Source organism: Triturus cristatus, chromosome 5_1 (genome assembly GCF_964204655.1).
Source record: "Triturus cristatus chromosome 5_1, aTriCri1.1, whole genome shotgun sequence".
Taxonomy (NCBI): domain Eukaryota; kingdom Metazoa; phylum Chordata; class Amphibia; order Caudata; family Salamandridae; genus Triturus; species Triturus cristatus.
The window spans coordinates 1,018,403,877-1,018,425,298 of record NC_140587.1 but is presented as its reverse complement, the minus strand read 5'-3'; the positions used below and the strand labels follow the sequence as shown (position 1 = coordinate 1,018,425,298).

The following is a 21,422-nucleotide window of genomic DNA, read 5'->3' as shown; positions in this document are numbered from 1 at the left end:
ACACAGGCTCCCCTAAGCCAATCACAATGTTGCTGTCAGCAGCGTTGTGATTGGTCTGAGAGCTGTGGTTTGGTCTAGGAGTCTGCATGTTCTCCACCCAGGATGTGTATTACAACCCCATGGAGACCATGCTAAGTGCGCATGACTGTTTGGCTGGCCCAAGACGGCCGGCCAGTCATGCAAACTTATTGTGCACCAACCACTCCTCCTCCCTGTGACACCAGCCCCTGCCCTACCCGCCCTAACCCAGCCCTATAGCTTTGAAAAATGAAATGATAATACGATAGTATTATCATTTTATTTTTCCTTTTTTCTGCTCTGAGAGCAGTGGGCGATGCTCCTGTGTGCTGAGTGTGAGGATACAGTAATGTTTCCATCTTTTTTGGGAGGAGGAAACTCACGACGGGGGAAGTAAAGGCTGCAAAGGACATCAGATGAGAGTGACAGTGAGGCACACCAGTGGTAAACAGTGTGAGGGCTCTAACCCCACTGTATGCTAACACAATGTCTTGCAACAAATGCACTGCCTTAGGCGAGACCTAATGATACTAATTTGGCTGTAAACTTATCTGATTGGAGGTTGTTTAGAAAAGCTTTACGGTGATCCCTGAGCATACATTATTCTTTGTCCCTGGAAGCTTAGGCTTTTGTATTCCACATCTGGTTTTGTTATTACTATGTTAACACTTAATAAAGAAACATGAAAAAAGTGAACTGAGGGCTACAGCTGGTAAGACCAGTGACTAGAATCCGGTATAAAGCGCACACACTCAGTTTATTAGGACCTCACGGCATGTGAGTTAGTTATACTCTTTTTGTGAATTAAAAGTATCACCTGGAAATGTGTACTTGCAAAGCACAAGTACACATTTCCACGTGGTACTGCACATGACCTACATACGAAAATCACCATGATCTAATATGTACTTCTTTCTGTTACGGTTGGAAAGGTTCTTGTTAAAATGCTTACGAATTGAATACACACTGATGTTTTATAATACATTATTGCATTAAATAAACAAACTCTCTTTTCTGCAGGTCCTGAAATCGAGGGCATCAGGGAAACCTGGAAGGACAACTTTGATTCCATGTATAGTGAAGTGGTTGAGCTTGGAAGGTAATTTTTCATCTTCCATGATTTTAGTGGCCTATTATTATTGTAAAACCTTAATTGGCTTGGGTAATAGCCCATCTCTAGCAGCTACCTTGTTCATTTATATATAAACAAGCAGGAAGGACCGGAATGTGCTCTGGCTTCAATTTATCTGTCTTTATCCAATATAGTGCCCGATAAGCTGGTCTGAAAGGTCAGTGTGTGGCCCATTTTGTTTGGCAGTTTGTAGCCTATTTTATGGTCAGCTCGGCTGTTTTGTGCTGATTTCTATGTGTAAGAAAGTAGGATCTGCTTTCATGGTTACCCCCACTTTTGCCTGGTGTTATGCTGTTTCTGACTAGTCTGACTGGGATTCTGCTAATCAGGGCCCCAGTCTCTGTGCTTTCGCCCCTAAATTGGTTTTGATAAGTACTTAGGTACCTCCCAGATAGGATACTGATGTACCCTTATAATATCTGTTTTGGTGGGGTTTAATTTTAGATGGTTACAGTTAAACTATGATTGAATATTGCTCAGTGTGACGTTGAGATGTAGGATGTCTCTAGATGATTTAATTTTGTAGTAGAGTTGAGTGTCATTTCGATAGAGGTGAAATTTGATTCCTGCTTGCTTCAGTTTAATAGTAAGGGTTTTCATGAAGAGATTGAACAGTGACAGGGAGAGGATTGAGCCCTGGGGTACGCCAAGAAAGACCGGTGTGTGTTTCGAGAGGCAAGACTTGATTCTGATTTGTTGTGATCGGTGTTGAAGGTAAGAAGTGAACCATTTTCAAACAGTGCCATTGATACCGGAGCGGATCTTCAAGGATTCCAGTAAGGCTGTGTTGTTTACATTGTCAAAGGCCACTGATAAGTCAAGTAGGATAAGTATGCATGCATCACCACCATCTAAGGATCTATGGATGTCATCTGCAATATTAAGCATGGCAGTGTCTGTGCTACAGCCTTTCCTGAACCCTCATTGGAAGGAGTCAAGTAGGTTCGAATCCTCAATATGTCTGTTGAGTTGTTGTAAAACGCATTTTTCCATAGGTTTGGCTAGGAACGGGAGGTTGGAGATAGGTCTGAGGTTGTTTAGATCATTCGGGTCAGCCCAGGGATTCTTGGGAATGGGTGTGTTTTGACCTAGTTGGAGGGAATCTGGTACAAAACCCAAGGCGAGAGAAGAATTGATGATTTTTGTCCAACACGGGCGGTAATGTGGTTAAGGTTATGTACTATTTTAGCAGGGAGGTTAACTTTGGTGTGAGAAGTGGGCTTTAGTTTCGCAATAATATTGAAAACTTCAAGTTCTGTCATGGGTTTGAAGACCGACCAATTGGCGTTGTTTTTCAATTGGATGTTGAAAAGGTTGCCGTTAGTTCCATTTGGAACCATTTTGTTATTGGCGAGGTCCAGAGGAGTGACTGCGGTGGCGTAGGGAGTGTCAGAGCAGATTGGTTGTAAGGGAGGCGGGTTGTGACTTGAATGAAAGATTGCTCAATTTTTGTTATTTTGTCTGTGAAGAAACTGGCAATTTCTTTACAAAGTTCATTAGAGGCAATAATTTCATGTGGGGAGGAAGAAGTGGTTTGTCGTTTGACAATGTTAAAGAGTTCTCTGGGCCTGTTCTTTACACTGTCAAGTTGGCTGCAGAAGGAGGTGGCTTTTTTTCTGAAGATGTGCTTCTTGTATGCCATCCTTGCAGTTCTGCATAGAGTAAGATGTACTGACAATGGGTTTTGTCTCCAGGTCCTTTCAGTTTGCCTAAGATGCCTTCTATTGTTGTTGAGATTCGAGTTAAACCAAGATTTTGATTAGATTGATCTTAGTTGTTTTAATTTGAGAGGTGCGAATTGCTTGAGAGCTTCTGTTATGAAGTGGGTGATCAGGTCATTTACGTTATGCGAGGGAGGGTGATGTTGTAGTTGTTCACAGATATTGGCTTCAAGGTCCGTAATAGGGACCTGTTTGAGGTTTCTGTTCCATTGCTTAGGTTTATTTGATGAGTTTAAGTGTGGTTTGATGGAGGTATCGATGTTGAACAGTATGATATGGTGGTCTGACTAGTCTATAGGTAAGATGGCGCTAAGGGAGACCAGTTCATTGTTGGTGATAATCGCATCAAGCGTTGTGCCTTTGATATATGTTGGTGTATTTCAGAGTTGATTTAGGTTGTTCGTTTCTAGAAGGTTCATAAGGTGCCTTACTGTGGAGTCTTCCGCATTGTTACAGTGTAAGTTAGAGTCTCCCAAAAACACGTCCTTCATGTCAGTTAAGGAGAACCAAGTTAGTAGGTCCGATAACTCTTCAGCGAAGATGGCGCCATCCCCAGGATGGTGGTAAATGGTGTGTAGTTTGATAGGTGGGGAGCCATTACATTTAAGTTCGACGCCTAGGTATTCAAAAGTCGAATATTCTGCATTATTTAGTAAGGAAAGATGAACTTCAGCTTTGTGGATTATGGCAGTTCTTTACAGTCTGTCATGTCTAAGGATGGAATAACCTGGAGGGGGTAAACAGGTCAAGTATGGCATTGGAGTGGTCATTGAGTCAGGATTCCATGAGGAAAGCAATATCAATTCCCTCACTGTGTAAGGTTTCAGCGATATCTGTAGCGTGTTGTGCTGCCAATCTGCAGTTGACAAGAATGCAAGATAAAGGGGAGGGATTGTCTTTAGCAAGTTGTAGAATCTGAATGGTGGTAAATTGAGCATGAGGTCTGGGCGTGTCAGTAGTTACGTGGGTTCTATTCATGCCCACTGTTTCTGGGATAGTGGAGGGATTATGGGCCATGGTCTGGGTCTTGGCAGCCGATCTGCAGTTGGCGAGCATGCAAGATAGCAGGCAGGGATTGTATATTGCAGATTGTAAGGGCTGAATGGTGGTGAGTTGGGCAGGGGGTCTGGGCGAGTCTGTAATAGGGGTTCTATTAATGCCCATTATTACTGGAATAGTGGAGGGAGGGGTGTGAACAGTAGTCTGGGACTTGGGGAGGTAAGATTCGCTGAGAGCAACCGCTTCCCATATAGATCTATAGATCAGGGGCAGTGAGAACGACGGTGCCTATGGGCCCACCTGCACAGTGGAGTGAAGGGCCAGGTGGTGCCTTGTAAGGCTGTCAGTAAGCCTGTGTGAGGAGGCAATTTCAGACTCTCGTCAGTGAGAGAGCAGGTAAGGATGGCCCGAATTGATAGGTCCTGTCTAAGAAGCGCTAGGTCAGTTGCAAGAGTCGAATTTACGCTTCATACGGTATAGAATCTGAGTGAGAGTGTAATTGATAGATCCCTCATAGGTGGTGAGGGAAGACGCGGCAAGTCCTGCGCATGCGGAAGCAGAGGTCGCTACGCTATTGGGGTGGTCTGTGCTTGGAGCATGGATAAAAGACAGTATGTCCGTAGAGAAATTAGTCGAAGTTGACCTACGGTTGTGGTCCACATCCCAAGACATGCCGTGGGCCTCAACAGGCTTAGTTACATTGTGATTGTGTGTAGGGGTGGGAGCAGGTGAGAACCTGCTGGTGGGCAGTTGTCTGTTGTGAGTGTTGGAGGGGTGTCAAGGATGATGGTTGAGTCCGGGGGTGTCCCAACATTGGATATATTGGTAGTGTGAGGATACGTGGTCAGACCTGTATATAGGGCAGCTAAGAGCTCTAAGCTAAAAGGGAGGACAATGTCTTTGGGTCTGGACTTGTCGATCATCTGTGTAGTCAGGGTGGGTTCACATTAAAAGGAAGGGGGGCAACTGTAGGCAGATTGTTGGATGACGGGCTGAGGATGGGGCCCACTACCCTAGGTTTGGTGAGTCGTCCGGGTAAGTAATTGTGAGATTACTGGCTAGGTTGGGAACCAGAGAGGTCATTATTTTTGGAACATTTTATTTTATTTATTATACGATCTACAATACATTTCCTATACAGGAGAGAATATTCGGACAGTATCTCACTGAGCAATAAAATATGCAGTGATGGACATATTATACAGTGTCGGTTATTACGCCTCATCATCTGAGTCATGGTCTATGGCAGGGGGGGTACATATCAGAGAGGTCATTATTGAGGACATTGGTCAGCGATGTGTGTTAGAGGGTGTGGCAGGGTTGATGGTAGTTTCGTGGAGGTGTCACCGTGCAAGGTATTGAGTCCAATGAGGGGAGAGGGAGGAGCTGGTCAGTATTAGAGGATTGTGTTGAAGGGGAGAGAGGTGTTAAGGGTACTTGGCCCTGTTGTGTGAGTGCAGTGAACAATGAAATAAAGTGTCTTTCAAAGATGGTGAGGTGAGGGTCAGTGGCTTGAATGAGTATATTCCCTGTTCTGAAAAAGGATATCTCAATTTCCCCTCTGAAAGATGGGAAGGGGGATGTTGTCTGTTTTATTCCATAGGGTATTTTGATTGTTTAGGTGACTTGTAGGAGGAGGAGAAAGATGCTTTTCCATTTAGCCGGGCGTTTGGAGTAGAAGATAAAGTCAGTTTTCTTGGTGCCATTGAGCACACTAAGGTAGGTATCGGCTATTAGTGTTTCCAAGTGCTGTTTCCTTAGCTTATGTTTGAGATTCTTTTTTGCGTACTTGGAGATATTTTTGGGATACGTGATGCTCCATGAGTTTGGGCCATATCTGGCCAGGGCAGAGTCAAGGGGCTCGTGTAGGTACATTGCTATAGAAGTTCCTTGACTGTGTTATGAGGAATCATTCATCCTGATTCAAATTATGAAAACTATTCAAACATAGCATAGGCATGTTAACATGGGGCTTACTTTAGTTTCAAGCAACAAGGATACTGTAGACGGTTAAAAAAAAGAAACAGGACTATAATTGACAGTAAAGAGGCACCATTACTAGATGGCCGCTACTTTTGGTTTCTAAAGTGGACAGTCTTACCTTTCTGTTACTGCAATGGCAAGTTGCACAGAACCCTGCTTTACTTTATTTGCATGGGCTAGAATGCAAGTCCTATATCTATTTCCATCAAGCTGCTCGGGCCGTCATCCGGTAGAGGAAGCCTTTATTTAAAGATTAGAAATAGACACAAGCAAATTTTATGAAGATCAAAAAGTAGCCGCTGGGAGATAAAAGCACCCCATGAGTTCAGACGCTTTCCAGATGCACTTGATTTACGGGAACCTCACTGGGTCAAATCAACTTCACAACCGCAGCGTGGCCCTCGAGCTGGAAGCTCCATTACACACACTTCGGTGAGCCACCTCATTCCAAAAGCAGAGAGACATGAGGGGCGCACCGCTCGTACCGATGGCAGCAAACAGGAGTGTCTCACTGTGAGGGAAAGGCTCCAAGGGGAGACGGCGCTGACCGACCCTCAGCCAGGATGGGGAGGCTAGGCCCTGGCAAGCATCCAAACTCAGCAAGCCTTATCGCCAAGATGGCGTTGGGCTCGGACAATACGCGACAAACACCCGGACAAAAATTATCCGCTTGTGAGTATAGCCTGCTCGGTCGTCCTGGCAGATGCGACATGCCACACTGTGGGGGCCAGCAGGGCCCCAGAGCTCTAGGATCGGGAGCGGGCGCCAGACCCAGGCAGGCATATCGGCACCATATGCTGGACGGGAAGATCAAAATACCCCAGACCGCCTGATGAAGGGAGCAATACCTCCCTGGGGATGGCTCCGGTGGCTCCTCCAGGGACTGCACATCGCAATGGCATTCAGACCGGGGCAAGTTTCTGCAGCGCTTCTCGATTGTCAAAGTCAGCTGATGGGAACGGACCCCTCCAGTCCAGAGGAGTGAAATCAGGAGCCTCGGGATATCCAAAAGGGGCAACATCCAGGGACCAGAGAGCAAGAAGACCAACGAGGTGCAGCAGGTAAGCGGCTTAACTGATAACAGCTGAATGATGGTTACGATGACCGGCCCACACAGGTATATTCACCCAAAAGTGATCCCAAGCCAGAGAGCCTCTTTGCGGCTCGACCATTTTGGACACACTCTTTCCCTAGCATATGGTACTGAGGTACCCAGGGCATAGGTACCCCAGGGGCTGAATCATGTATTATGCCACCCATGGGAGACCACTCAAACTGTAACTACAGGCCTGCCATTGCAGCCTGTGTAAGCTGTGCTAGCACCACTTACGACAGATATAGGTTTCCCTATATCTGAGGTCACTGGACTTAAAACCTATAAGTCACCACTTAGGCAGGCCTTTCAATCCTGAAGGCAGTGTGCTCAGTTCTAGGTGTGAGTGTGCCCCCGCATAAGCAGGGCACCCCTATAACCTATGGAGTCCATTCTCCTGGGTTGCAAGTGAATCAGCCATATAACAGGAGTTGGCCTAACGGCTAGGGCGCTCGACCTCGGACCTGGGGAACTGGGTTCGAGTCTCGGTAATGACGCTGAACATCCTATGATTCCCCGTGCCTAACAAAAAAAATAAAAAAATGAATGTGTGTCCTCATGTAACGTAACTGGTGCTATGTAAAGCGCTCTGATAACTGATTGGATTCGGGTCAAGTTCGCGCTATATAAAACTCTACAAAAAACAAAAAAACAAAACATATAGAGGGGTCATGCGTCATGACGCAATGACCATCTCTAAACGGGCTGCAATTAACCATGTCATGTTTGGTATCAAACATGTTGGAATCATACCCCCACACCTTAAATGGTGTGGGAGGTATGATTCCATGCAAACATGTTGGAATCCTGTCCCCACACCGTAAATGGTGTTAGAGGTATGATTCCATGCACTGTAAACCTCCTCCGGGAGGTCCTCAGTGCACCTGGCACCAGTCTTCCTGAACTAGACAGCAAGTTGTGCTGCTGCCGCCCAAAGACATGTTTCTGCCCTCCTGCTGCTGAGCCAAGCTCAACCAGGGGAAGGCAGAACAATAGATATCCTGTCATAGGGAGGTGTTACCACCTCCCAGACAGGATTTAGTGTATTGGGGCAAGGTGGGGACGCTTGCTAGCACCGCTGAGACTGCTTGCAGGGCACAATTGGTGCCCGCCTTTCATAGTCCAGTTCAAGCCAGTTCAGGGAGCCGTTGGCTCCTGCTCTGGTGCGAAACTGGACAAAGTACATGGGAATATCCTCCCCACTGTCAAGCCCCTCTAGGAGGCAACTCTGAATTGTTCCAACTCTTTCCTTAGGGTACTTAAGGTCTTACCTGTGTGTGGGTCCCTAGATTCGTCGTGGGACAAGATTCATATCAAGACACCACTTCTTCTTCGACCGTCTGGACACTGGACCTCGCTGGACTTTGCTCTGGGCTCTGAGACTGCAATGGGAAAGACTCCTGCTGCTCCTGGTCTCGTCGGCCTGCAAGTCTGCTGCACCGTCTGTGTCCGTGCTCCATACAGGAACCTTCCAAGACCTGTGGACATCCAAGACACCTGAAGGAATCTCCCTTGAAGTGAAGGAGTCGCTTCCCCGCATCTGCAGGCACCGCAATTAAGCTGACCAGTCTGCTGCTCCTGGGTTCCCACAGACTCCGAAAGGCTCAGCAACACAGGTGGTGGTACTGCAACTGCCTTGAGGCCTGCCCTGTCCTCTCACCAAGTTTGAGGCCAGTATCCCTCGTTGGAACCGCTGAAACAGAACCCATGTGCACCGCATCGATTTGCCGTTACAAAGGCTTGTTGGCTTCCTTCCTTCAAGATCTTTGGACTCCTAGTAGCCTAAACCTCAAGCATCTCCTTTGATTAAGATCTTCGTCCTCAGCGCATTGCTTGCACCGCGGGCCTGCATCTATAGTGAGCTGCTCGAAGTCCCCTTGTGACTCCAGTGCCTCCGGCCTGTGGGTCCTTTTTGAGGGTCTTCTTTGATTCAATTGGGCTCCCCTGATTGCACACAGCCCACTCTAACTCCTTTGTGTGTGGTGAGTCACTTGGACCTTGCTTGGCCGACACAGTACCTTTTTTGCCTTCCATATTAGTTGCAGTTGCCAAGGCTTGTTGGTGCTCCCCGAGGAAACACCCACCCCTCAACTCTCGACATCAAACGTGGGACAGCTTGTGAACAGCTCCTGGTCTTCCTTAGCGTCGCCTGGTCCACACAGCTGCAGCTACAAGTTCACTGTCAGCTCTCCTGCAACACCCGACATCGGTGGACATTCGTCTTCCGTGCCTCCTTGTCACTTCAGAGTGGCATAGACTCTGTCCTCTCTGCTTGCAGGTACCTCTCAAATTGAATCCACCTTTGGGTTACACTTTTACATTCTCTAGCAGCTGCATCTTCCAGAAGTTCTCCATTGAGTTTGATGGTGGTTTCCGACGCCACTTGAAACCTATTCACCCGGCTTCACTAGTGTATGTATCCTGGTTCCTAGGGTATCCACAGGTGGGGTGGCTCTCCAACCTTCTGTCTTCCACAGGGATTCTTCAGAGTCCACTAGGAAGGGTTCTTCTTTAAAATTGCAACCGCGATTTACCCATTGACTTGAATTGAGCACGCGATCATGTTCCCACTCTGCACATGGCCTCCTTGGGGTAACTGGTTAATTACCTTGGGCGGTTTCTTGGCTTCCCAGCACTTCTACGTCTTCTGGGTATAGTCTTGACTTAAGTTGGGGTTTGCATACCACTATTTTAGTATATGGTTTTGTCTCCCCCTGGCGACCACTGTGTATTTGTGCTACTTACCTGTTTTTATTGCAAAGTATTGTGTGCATTGTGCATATCTCCGGTTAGGAGATATTTTTATATGTTAGTGAGTGTCTTATATTAAATACTTATTTTTATAACTATGCTGTGTGCTTCTTTTTCATTTAATCTATACCAGTAAGATTACGTCCTGGTAAAACAAGCTGCTTTACACTCCTTCAGGACTAAGCCTAAATGCTGCTGTCCACAGCTACCACTTAGAGAGCATTCCAGGGTTGTCTAAAACCACAAAAATCGCCATAAGGGTTGTCTGGATTAGTGCAGGGTGCCCACTTAAATAAGTGTACACTATATATACTAAGCCAGCCTCCTACACCCTGATATTAAAACAAACATTGACTGTATCAAGCTCAAGTCCTGCAGTATTCCATATGTTGAAAAGCACTTATAGATTGTGACTTTACAAGTTCCAAACTGCTCCAATTTGCAAATGTGGGACACTTTTTTAATTCACTAATTGTTGCCACCTTTGTTCTGGGGCCAAGGCCTATTTTCTGTTCCATTCCAACCCGGGACGATGATAGCCCTTGGGCATCTTCAGGTGCACACACCTGAACTTTAGTGGGAAGGTAGTGATTGTTTTCTTATTCACTCCGATTTCCAAGCCCATCTGGAAAATAAAATAAATAGAAGCTGTTAGCAAAAAATATCAATATGTATTTTAATTTTTTAAAATTTTTTGGGCTTTATGCGTGAAACACGTCTGTGTCTAGAGAAGACTATTTTTAAATCAAGCCACTTATAGGCCTCTTGTTCATGCACCCTAAAGCTGTCCAGGAATGGATGTCCCAAGTGATTATTGATCCAGATTCACTTTGTGCAGATCCCCCTTAACAAATGGCAGACATAGTAGTTGTAAATTTTTGTATGAAAACTAGTATAAATATCGTAAATATAGAAAAAATAATTATTTAAATAGTAACATAAACATTTGAAAGAGACACGTTAGTGATATATTCCTTACCTTAGAATATCCCCAGGCGTCAGACTGGATCCGGAAACTTTTCGTCAGCAGTACCCCTGCGCGTCGGAAGGTGGCGTTGTGCAGCTCCGTGTCCGTCGCTGGCGTCGTATGCGTCGAGATGACACCACGGAGACTACTGAGGTGCCACCCATTCACATTGACATCAGTTCTTTCTTTTTCCGCGCCAGCAAGCGCAGATCCAGTTAGAGCACGTACCCTAGTCACTTTTTGACTAACTTTTGAGACATTCTTCACTTTTTGAGTCTTTGACTCCTGGTGCCACGTAGGGATGCCTGGGTTTAAATCCTGCAGGGCCTGTCGCCGTATGATATTGGTGGCCGACCCCCATGGCGTCTGTCTCTACTGTCTGGAGCGCGACCATGACTCCCGGTCGTGTTCCGACTGTCTGGCTCGGGGTCGAAGTCTTCACACTCGGATTCGGGTAAGAGACGTCATAAGAAGTCGAAGAAGCATTTTCGCTCTCCGACATCCCCCCGTCGGTCTCCGGAAGCGGACGAGGGGGCCGGGGTTACCTCCCCAGTGGCTCCTTTGGAACCTGTAAGTCCCGCGGCCTACCCACCCTATCCGGGTCCGTTGGCGACTCCTGCCCAGGTGCAAGCTTTCCTTGCTGCCATGGACCGCCTTTTCAGGCCTAGGGCTCCCGCCGGCGCGCCTTCGGGACCCGCAGTCCCTGCTGAGGGCTCTCCCTTGCCAGCGGCTCTGGCCCCGGCGCTGCAAGGTCCTCCGCCGGCAGCTCTTGCCACGGCGCTGCAAAGTCCTTCACCGGCGGCCCAGACACCGCCCGTGGCTCCGTTCCCGGTGCCGCAGTGGGTTCCGTTCGTTCCACCACCGCCCTTGCCCGGTTTCCCCGACAATTTTGTTTCTGGTTGGGACCCTAATTGGGACACGGAGCCGGACCGGTGCCAAGTGGCGCCGTTTGACCCTTTTTATTCCCCTGTCCCTCCCCCACCGCCGCAGCCTGTTCCACGGGCAGTGGAGGATGGGGACCACTGCTAGGGGTCTGAGGTCCCTCTCGCACGGCAGTGCGGGTCGGAACAGGAATGGGCAGAAGAGTTGGAGGATGCAGGTGGCCTTGACCTCTCCTCTGAACCTGGTTTTCTTTCTCCTCCTGCTGTGGCTATGGAGGAGGGCGCCACTTACACTATGGTGCTCCGAAGAGCAGCTGAGGCCCATGACCTTGAATTGCCTACGGTGACCCTCAAAACGAATCTCACTGAAGTACTTCAGCTGGCGGCAAGCTCTATGGAGCCCCTGCTACCATTCGTTAACTGACGTATTGATGGGCACCTGGTCTAGACCAGCAACGGGGTTTCCTGTGGATAAAAACGTAGCCAGGCGTCATCCCCCGGCCCCGGGTGACCCTGCTTTTTTAACAATCCACCCAACTCCGGAAAGCCTAGTCATCCAGGCCGCCACTTCCTAGAGCTCATTCCCAACCGGCCCGCCGGATAAGGAATCCAAGAAGCTGGAACAGTTCGACAAGAAACAGTTTTCCTCTGCCGGCTTAGGGCTGCGGTCGGTGAACACCGCATGCCTCTTGGGCCGCTACTCCCACGCGTGTGTGGGACACGGTTGCGCAGGTGCTGCCTCAGTGTCAGGACTAGGTTCGGACAGTGCTTTCCCAAGCTGTTGCTGAGGGGAAAGATGCAGCAAAGTTCGCCATCCGGTGTGGACTGGACACAGTGGACTCACTGGGTAGGGTGATTTACACGACAGTGGCTCTCCGTCGCCACGCCTGGTTGCGGTCCACTGGGTTTTCAGGGTTGTTCAAAGTTCTCTTATGGACAGCGGCGGGACAGGAGCTCAGCGCGTGGGTCTGTCCACCTCCGCTCCCGCAGCATCCGCCTCAAAGCCTTCCTAGTCCGAGCTTTGGGGCACACCCCAAGCCGGTGGGTGGCAGGATTCGCCATCACCACCCCCACTGGCGTTCCATTACTTCGGACCGGTGGGTGCTGCAATTCGTCCGAACGGGCTACTCCCTCCCCTTCGAGTCTGCCCCTCCAGCCATGCCACCTCAGTTCCACCGCATGTCGGGGGACCATTTTGGGCTTCTCCAGCAGGAAGTCACGGCCCTCTTGGTCAAGGGGGCCATCGAGCGCGTTCTGGTCCCCAAGAAGGAGAAAGGGGGCCTGCGCCCCATCTTGGACTTCAGGAACGTCAACCGCTTCCTCGTGAAGGAGAAGTTCAATATGTTGACTCTGGCTCAGGTCTTGGCTGCCCTGGGGACTGGATGGTAGCGTTGGACTTGCAGGAGGCATATTTTCATATCCCCGTCCTGCCGGCCCACCGGTGTTACCTGCGGTTCACGGTAGGCCAAGAGCATTTTCAGTTTGCCGTGCTCCCCTTCGGCCTTACCAGTGCCCCACAAGTGTTCACCAAAGTGATGGCGGTGGTCGCAGCTCATCTGTGCAGATCAGGGGTTCCAGTCTTCCCCTATCTCGACGACTGGTTGTTGAAGGCGAGCTCGCCCCAGGCAATCATTTCCTACCTCCAGACTACGGCCGACCTCCTGCATTTGCTGGGGTTTTCCATCTTCATCAGAGCGGTTCTGGATTCGGCGCAGTTTCGGGTTTATCCTCCCGAGCAGCGAATCCAGGATATTCAGGCTATGATTTCGACCTTTCAGCCTCTATCCCGGGTTTTGGTCTGGATGGCCCTCCGGCTCCTGGGCCTAATGGCCTCCTGCATCCTGCTAGTGCAACATGCCAGATTGCATATGCAGGTTCGGCAGTGGGACCTGAAGTTCCAGTGGGCACAGCATCAGGGCAACCTGTCCAATCACGGAGGGCACTGCACGGCAATTGCAGTGGTGGCTCACGAATCGTGATTGGGTCATGGGCAGATCCCTCTCCCTTCCCCAACCGGAGCATACAGTGGTGAAGGATGCGTCCCTCCTGGGATGGGTGGCCACTTGGGAGAGGCGGAGATCAGAGGCCTCTGGTCTCCGTCGGAGTCCCGGCTCCATATCAACCTTTTGGAGCTTCGGGTGATCCGGCTTGCACTGAAAGCATTCCTTCCCTTTGTCCGGGGAAGTGTAGTGCAGATGTTCACGGACAGCACCACCGCCATGTGGTACTGCAACAACCAGGGCGGTTTGGGGTCGTGGACCCTATGTCAGGAGGCTCTTCGCCTCTGGACATGGCTGGAACATCAAGGCATTATCTTGGTGGTTCAACACCTGGCAGGTTCTCTGAACGCCCGAGCGGACGAACTCAGCCGCCAGTGCATGATGGATCACGAATGGCGTCTGAACTCAGACGTGGCGCAAGGTCTCTTTCAGCAGTGGGGAGAGCATTGGTTAGTTATATTCACCACCGAAGAGAACGCGCAATGTCATCAGTTCTGCACGTTGGAATTTCCAAGGCGGCACTCGCTCGGTGACGCTTTTCGGCGCGAGTGGAGCTGCAGTCTGTTGTACGCCTTTCCGCCTATACCACTTCTGCCCAGAGTGCTGAAGAAGATTTGGCGCGACCAAGCCCAAGTCATCCATGTGGCTCCGGATTGGGCACGAAGATACTGATATCCCGAGCTACTCAGCATGGCGATCGATCCCCCGATCCGATTGCCTCTTCGGGAGGATCTTCTGTCGCAGCAGCAGGGAATGGTCCTCCACCCGAACCTGTCCAGCCTCCACCTCCATGTGTGGATATTGAGCGGCGACAGTTGACAGCTTTCGACCTTCCTCCCGAAGTCTGTGATGTCATTCTGGCAGCCAGGCATCCCTCCACTAAAACGGTATATGCCTGCAGGTGGAACAAATTTGTGCCATGGTGCACAGCAAAGACTGTGGACCCCCTTTCTGCCCCTCTTTCCGAAGTCCTTCTGTTCATTCTCTCTTTGGCCCAGCAGAGCTCTGCTCTGGGCACTATCAAGAGTTATCTTTCACCATCTCCGCCTTTCTACGGCTTCCAGATCAGCCTTCTCTTTTTAAGTCCCCAGTTGTTAATCGCTTCCTCAAAGGCATTACACACACGTTTCCTCCCGTACCATTCATAATGCCTCAATGGGACTTAAATCTTGTCTTGAAATATCCGATGTGTGCTCCCTTTGAGCCTCTTCATAACTGTCCCTTACGTCTTCTCACCCACTAGATGGCTTTCCTTGTAGCTATCACCTCTGCCAGAAGAGTGAGTGAGCTCCAGGCTCTTTCTTCTAAACCTCCTTTTCTTTCTGTTTATCCGGACAAGGTAGTTTTACGGACTCGTCCTTCTTTCTTACCAAAGGTTGTCACGCCCTTCCACATCGGGCAGACCATCACTTTGCCCACCTTCTTTCCGCCTCCGCATCCTTCAAAAGAGAAAGAGAGGCTCCACCGTCGGACCCAAAACGTGCGCTCAGAGGAAGAGAGGCTCCACCGTCTGGACCCAAAACATGCGCTCTCGTTCTATCTAAAGCACACACAACAGTTCCAGGTGGATGACCAGCAGTTTGTTGGCTACGTGGGCGCCAAAAAAGGTCGGGCTGTGCACAAACGAACCATCTCTCGGTGTGTGGTTCTGTGCATCAAAGCATGTTACTTGTTGGCTAAGAAGGAGCCTCCTGTGGGGCTTCGTGCCCATTCTACTAGGGCAACGGCAGCCACTACTGCCTTGGGACGCGGCGTTCCCTTGCAGGACGTTTGTCAGGCAGCTTACGTGGGCCTCGCTGCACACGTTTACCAAGCATTATTGCCTTGACAGTCAAGTCCGGAGAGATGGTTTCTTTGGCCGTTCTGTCCTCCGTGACTTTCTTGTTTAATCTTGTTTGCAGACCCACCACGGGGTTGGTATTGCTGGGGTATCTATTCTGAGGTAAGGAATCTATCACTAACGTGTCTCTTTCAGATGCACAAGTTACTACTTGTGTAACGATATATCTGTAAGAGACATTAGTTAGTGATAGAGTCCTTACCGCCCCACCCATCCTCCCCGCTCTGCGAACTGATTTCTAGGGTTAAGGTCATCCCTTTCAGGGCCCTAGTTTCATGGCACCAGTGGTCAGTTTCTTGCATGGCTCTGCATTCCTGGCGCGGAAAGTCGTGTACAGAACTGACGTCAGCGCGCATGGTGCACCTAAGTAGTCTCCGTGACATCATCTCGGCGCATACGACGCCAGCGACGGATGCGGAGCCACAAGACGCCACCTTCTGACGTGCAGGGGTACTGCTGTCGAATACTTTCCGAATCCAGTCTGACGCCTGGGGATATTCTAAGGCAGGGGTCTTCAAACTGTGGGGCGCGACCCCCAGGGGGCCGTGGAGCGATGCAAAGAGGGTCGCGCCTTCCCAGTCACACTTCTTCCCAGGCCCAAGGGCTTCAGCCCCCCCTCTTACCCCGTCCTGTGTCTCAGCCCGGGCTGCTGCAGTGAAACTCAGCAGCTGGGGGCTCAGCTCGGCAATGTCTGGAGTCTCATCTCCTGCATGCCCGAGTTTTTCACAGGTCTTTAAAGAACATTTGCATTTTTACATGCCTTTGTAAACTGGTTACAGAGGCTTAGTTTTTTTCCTGGTTCCAGTACCCCCTAGGTCCCCACTCGGCCTATTCCTTACATTTGTATTTTACATTTACTGCTGTACTGTGAGAATGCATTTAATGAAAAGGAATATAAAGTAGGCTTGCCAAAAGGAAAATGGCTGCCGTGTTTTGTTTAAAGAGCCTGCAAAGATCTCCTCTTGACACTAAATAGACTAATTATCATTATCATTGAGGCAGCCCTAGAGCACAATTAAAAGTGCTTTCTATTTATATTTGCTGTTCAAAGTATGCACAGATAAGTGCTGAAAATACAGCTTTAGGTGACTGCTTATTTTTGTACCGACTGGGCCATCAAAATAATCTGCTGGCTACCCTTACCATAGGACTGTAAGTTTGTTGCAGGATCAGCACATTATTTATTTCCTTCACCCTCGATCCCCGATTAATGCCGCAATAGTTTAACTTAGATCTTAAACTCTACGCCGCCGTCAATAACATGCTGAGTTACTTCTTGGGTCTGGGAATGCACCCTGCATTCAGACAACTCATTCCTCATTCTCGCCCTTCACTTTCACGCTCACCCTGCACTCACAGCGATCACAATACACTCACAGTGCACTTGCGCTGTTCACCCTATACCTCACCTTGCAGTCACATGAGTACACTACTTATCCTGCACTCATGTGACACTTTACTCACCTGTCCCCCTCACTGCTCAATATGCAAGTCACTCAAACAAGCCAATCAGTAATCATACATTCATTCATCCCATTCTGAACTTGCATCCGCACTCAAATTCATATGCCACCTCACTCACCCTGCAGTCACTCCTCTTGCCCTACTCTCACACTTGCATCGCTCACCGTGCACTCACATGGGCACTCTTGTCACCCACACAGTGCAGAGGGTTTATGTGCCTGTTACAAAGAATATGTACCATGCAGATCACAGAAATGAGTGTGAGTAAATTATGAGTAGCGCTATAAAAAATTAAATGTTTGTCAGAAAGGTGCTATAGATAGATGAAGTGCATTGTTGGTGAGTGGCAGTGAAGGAATTCATGGAGAAGGAGGAAACGGGGGTGGGACATCAAAAAAGACTGTTGCACCGTGTGCGACCAGTGTTAGGACCAGCCATGGCTGGGAGTGTTAGCCCCCCCCCCCCTCCGAAGTTCTGGTCTAGTGACTCCCCTGCTTCTGCCTATTATTATTTACATTTGTAGTGCACTACTGTTACCAAAAGATGTCCTGGGGCTAATAACCATCTGCTGCCTGAAGGCAAATGAGAAACACACAAAAGGAGAACCAGCCAAATGGGGTAACCTACAGAGCATAGAGAAAGGTTTTTATATCTTCCTAAAGGATAATAGATTCTTGGTGGAGCGAAGCAAAGGAGGGTGCACGTTCCATAACTGTATGGCCTCCATCAAAACAGCGAGACAGACAACTCATGCCTTCTTGAATTAGGGAACAATAGGCAGAGTGACACATGCCGATAGGAGCATACAGGTCCGACCCGTATGCTTGGTGAGGAGAGATGAGAGGATGAGAGAGGACAGCAAGGGAGTGAGAGAATTTTATTGAAGAGGTCAGGGATGAGGAGAAATGTGAATTGCCGAAGAGAAGTGTGGACACGCAAGAAGTGAGTGTGATCCAAAGGTGAGTGCTGCTGTTAGAACAAAGGGGAGATGTGAAAGATGAATGGGGGGGACTGGAGAGGAGTAAGATACAAATAGACAAAAATTTGGAATGGAGAGACGAGATGAATGAGAAGTGCTGAGGGGCACGGGAGGTGACAGGGCCAGAGAGGCAATGAGATAAATGCGAGAGACTGTTAGAGATGAGGGCAGTGAAAAGACAGAATGGCAAGAGGTGATTAAAGGTGAAGTGAGAGGTTGAATGGGGAGAATTCAGAAGTTGTAAAAAGGGGTGAAAGAAAATGGCCTGAAAAGTGAGAGAGGGATCCGGGGTTAGGAGAGGAGAGAGGGATGGAAGGGAGGGGGTGAGAGGAAAGCTGCATGGGTAAACTGCTTAACTCTGCACAAAACCGCCAGGGTTTTAAGATACCCCTGCTTCTCCCGGCCAGGGCCAGGTGAGCTTCTAATGTGGCAGCACGTATTGCTGCAGAGTGTAAGGCCCTTCACAAAGGTTGACTAGAAATCTTTCTGATGATAATTGCTGTAGTTTGGTTATAAACGGGTACTGATTGGGTGAAATCTTTCTTCAGTGTTACTGTGTGTAAAAAATGTCGAAATAATTAAGCAATGCTATCCCAAAATACGCGGCATCACATAACCTCATTTACATTTTCTTCCCACACAATTTAGTCAACCCTGTTGCGTAATTTGGTCCTCACCTGCCTCATAATTTCAGTAGCCCTGCCTACTGGTTTAGAAATTTTTGTCAGGAGGGGGTCCTTACGTCTCAAAATGTTGACAGGGGGGTCTCGGCATCCAAAAGTTTGAAGACCTCTGTTCTAAGGTAAGGAATCAATCACTAACTAATGTCTCTTACAGATATATCGTTACAAAAGTAGTAACTTGTGCATTACTGTAAATCAACAGTAAAAAAATAAACTATATTCATTGCCGTGATCCTATCTTGTTAAACTATTGTACAAAGAAACCACCCCTCATATAAAACACAACCATACATTCTGCAACCCCCTCCTAAGTTCCCTGGCATACAGTTCTTGAGTTGTTTAAAAAAAAGACAAAAGTTTATACCCCCTAAATATTTCCAAGGTGGCTGCAACCTAATTCCCCCGCTTGCACTGCCCACTTCCATACAGGCATTGTCCACTTTCTCGATAGGCATATGATGCTGCCTGCATGGGCGTTGTCCAAGGAAACAGATGTTGGGTCAATCAATGCAGTTCACAGCGTCTGTCTTTAATGAAAGTGTCTGTTTGTAACACAACTGGTCCTCGTTAAAGCGCTCTGGTACCTTCAGGGTTATTTTGCGCTTAATCAAAACTGCAACAGCAAAACAAATCTGTTCTCTATAACCATAGTACATCACATCCAGGTTTCGCCTGTGGCAGCAGAGTTACTGTGCGGCAAATGGCAGTGCCGCTCCCCATCTTCTTGGTCAAATTTAAAATAAATCCTCTACATTGTGATCCCACATGACTGAAACCTGAACTCTCAGGATGGCAGCGTCCGCGATGGAACCCAGAGCAGGCCTGTATACTTACTACTCACTGACTGTGAATCATTGCTGGTTTGCCACCGTGGGATGAGTTGTTGCAGCCAGGACTGGAGGCGACCTCGACGAAAACAGATTGCCGCTCTGCTCAGTAAGTGACTACTTATTCACTCGAACGAGCATAAGCCAGAGTTGCAGCATAGATGAGCACTTTAAATCACTTGCTGTTAGCCCGCTGCACACCTTTATACCTAGTTCAGCATGGCAGGCTTTTCCCACGTCCCGTGCCTGCCTGGTACCTAGTTTCACTCAGTAGTCAAAGTGGGCAGTATTGGCAGTGCACAGCATGCCCCTACTTTTTAATTCTATCCAATCCGTTGCCATACCTTTTTATTTGAAGAATGCGTCCCAGGACAGCAGAAATAGCCAAGCCCTATAGATGAGGCTCGGCCGTTCGGGGACGGGCAGAGAAGGAAAAGGACTCTCTTTTCCTTCTTGCCCAGAGAAGGCAAGGACAGTGTCCACTTCTCCTGCTCTGTCGCTGGCAGCTGCCCCGCTCCTCTTCCTCTTATTCCCTCTCTTTCTGTCTGTTTCGGTCCTCCTCACTTGCTGAAAGCCATGACTTAAAGAAACGGCTCTTTCCTTCTTTCGTTTCCCCTGTGAAATTATTCCAAAAAAGAAAGAACCACTTTTGCTGGAAATGTCTTTTTCTGACATTTTTCTATTCCACAGTGCAGCCTTGTGAGGGAGAGAAAAAAGGTTAAAATACGAAAAATAACTAATTAAAGCAAGACAGTACGCAGGCAAAGGGGTCAGATTGGTTTTATACGCACCCAAACACGTTAGCACCACTTTAAAGAGTCTGCGAGTGAAGCGCTACTTGCATTTTCTCATCTTACTTTGAACAGCATTGTTTTACCGAGTGGGGAAGTGAACCGTTCCTGGAGGTACTACCATAACGGTTTGATGCATGGAGTGGAAAACGTTGACTGCTGATAAGCTGTTTCCCTTATTTTAGTCATCTAATGACTTCAGCCAGGCTATTCCTGCCTTTAACTGGGGAAGTCATCCGAAGCCATCCTGAAGTATGCCTATAGGGCAGAATATTTAAGTGAGATGACTCTAGAGTCATCAGAGAAACTACTCCAGAATTAGTTCCTGATTACTGCAGTGCAAATGTGTGAGGATCTTGTACTACTGCAGGATGATCCCATGATGATTTCAGGATTAGGGTGGATTACTCCAGGATGGGTTCCTGATTACTTCAGTGGAAAACATGTGATGAGCTTGATCCTGAATGATCCCATTGATGATTTCAGGATTAGGCTGGATTACTCCAAGATGATCCTATGAGTATTTCAGGATGGGGCTGTATTATCACAGAATCATCTTGTGATGACTTCACAGGGCTGCATTACTCAAGGATGATCCAAGGAAAATTTCAGAATGGGACTGGGACCATACTAGTCGATTAATTCATGATGGAGATGTATTACCCTAGGGTAGGTTCTGACTGTGATACTGCATGGCGGTTTCAATATGCAAATGTATTATCTAGGATGACCTTGAGTAGTAATACTTGATTGACATACACTGGCTGTTAAGAAATACCCAGTTTTATTAGTTCGATAGCAGAGCAAATTATTGCTGAAAAACAAGCCAATAGTTCTTCCCTTTTTTGACCATGTGGCTTGCCAATGTCTTCTTCCGATGGTCTGTGGTATCCGTTACATTAAACAAGCATTGGCAAAACCAAAAGGCCTTAGCCATATTGTACACGAGCGTGGCTGTTGTTCAGCATGGCTAAAAGTTAGTGGGGTAAAGTAGAGTTGCATGTCGAAAAGTGCAATGTGATGAAGTATCGTAGATTATAGCGGCAGAGTGTCATGGAGTGGTGTAGAACAGAGTGGCGTTGAGTGTTGCGTAGAGTGGTGTAGAGTAGATTGCTGTAGAGTGGAGTGGCATAAGGTGGAGTAGTGTAGGAGAGTGGAGTAAAGTGTTGTAGTATTGAGTGTCAGAGTGGAGTGGCGTGGAGTAGTGTATTGTAGAATAGAGTGTAGTAAAGTGGCATGGAGGGGGTTACGTAGAGTATTGTTGAGTAGTGTTGAAGGGTGGCATATCATGGA

At 48.2% G+C, this 21,422-nt stretch overlaps 1 protein-coding gene across 1 annotated transcript in view; it reads left to right on the top strand.

The window, feature by feature from the left end:
- TRIO (trio Rho guanine nucleotide exchange factor) overlaps positions 1 to 21,422 on the top strand; it is a 4,621,980-nt gene that overhangs the window by 4,415,566 nt on the left and 184,992 nt on the right. The window contains exon 54 of the mRNA XM_085606120.1: positions 1,039 to 1,117. Coding sequence (XP_085462246.1) covers positions 1,039 to 1,117 — 79 coding nt within the window. The remainder of the gene's footprint in view (positions 1 to 1,038; positions 1,118 to 21,422) is intronic.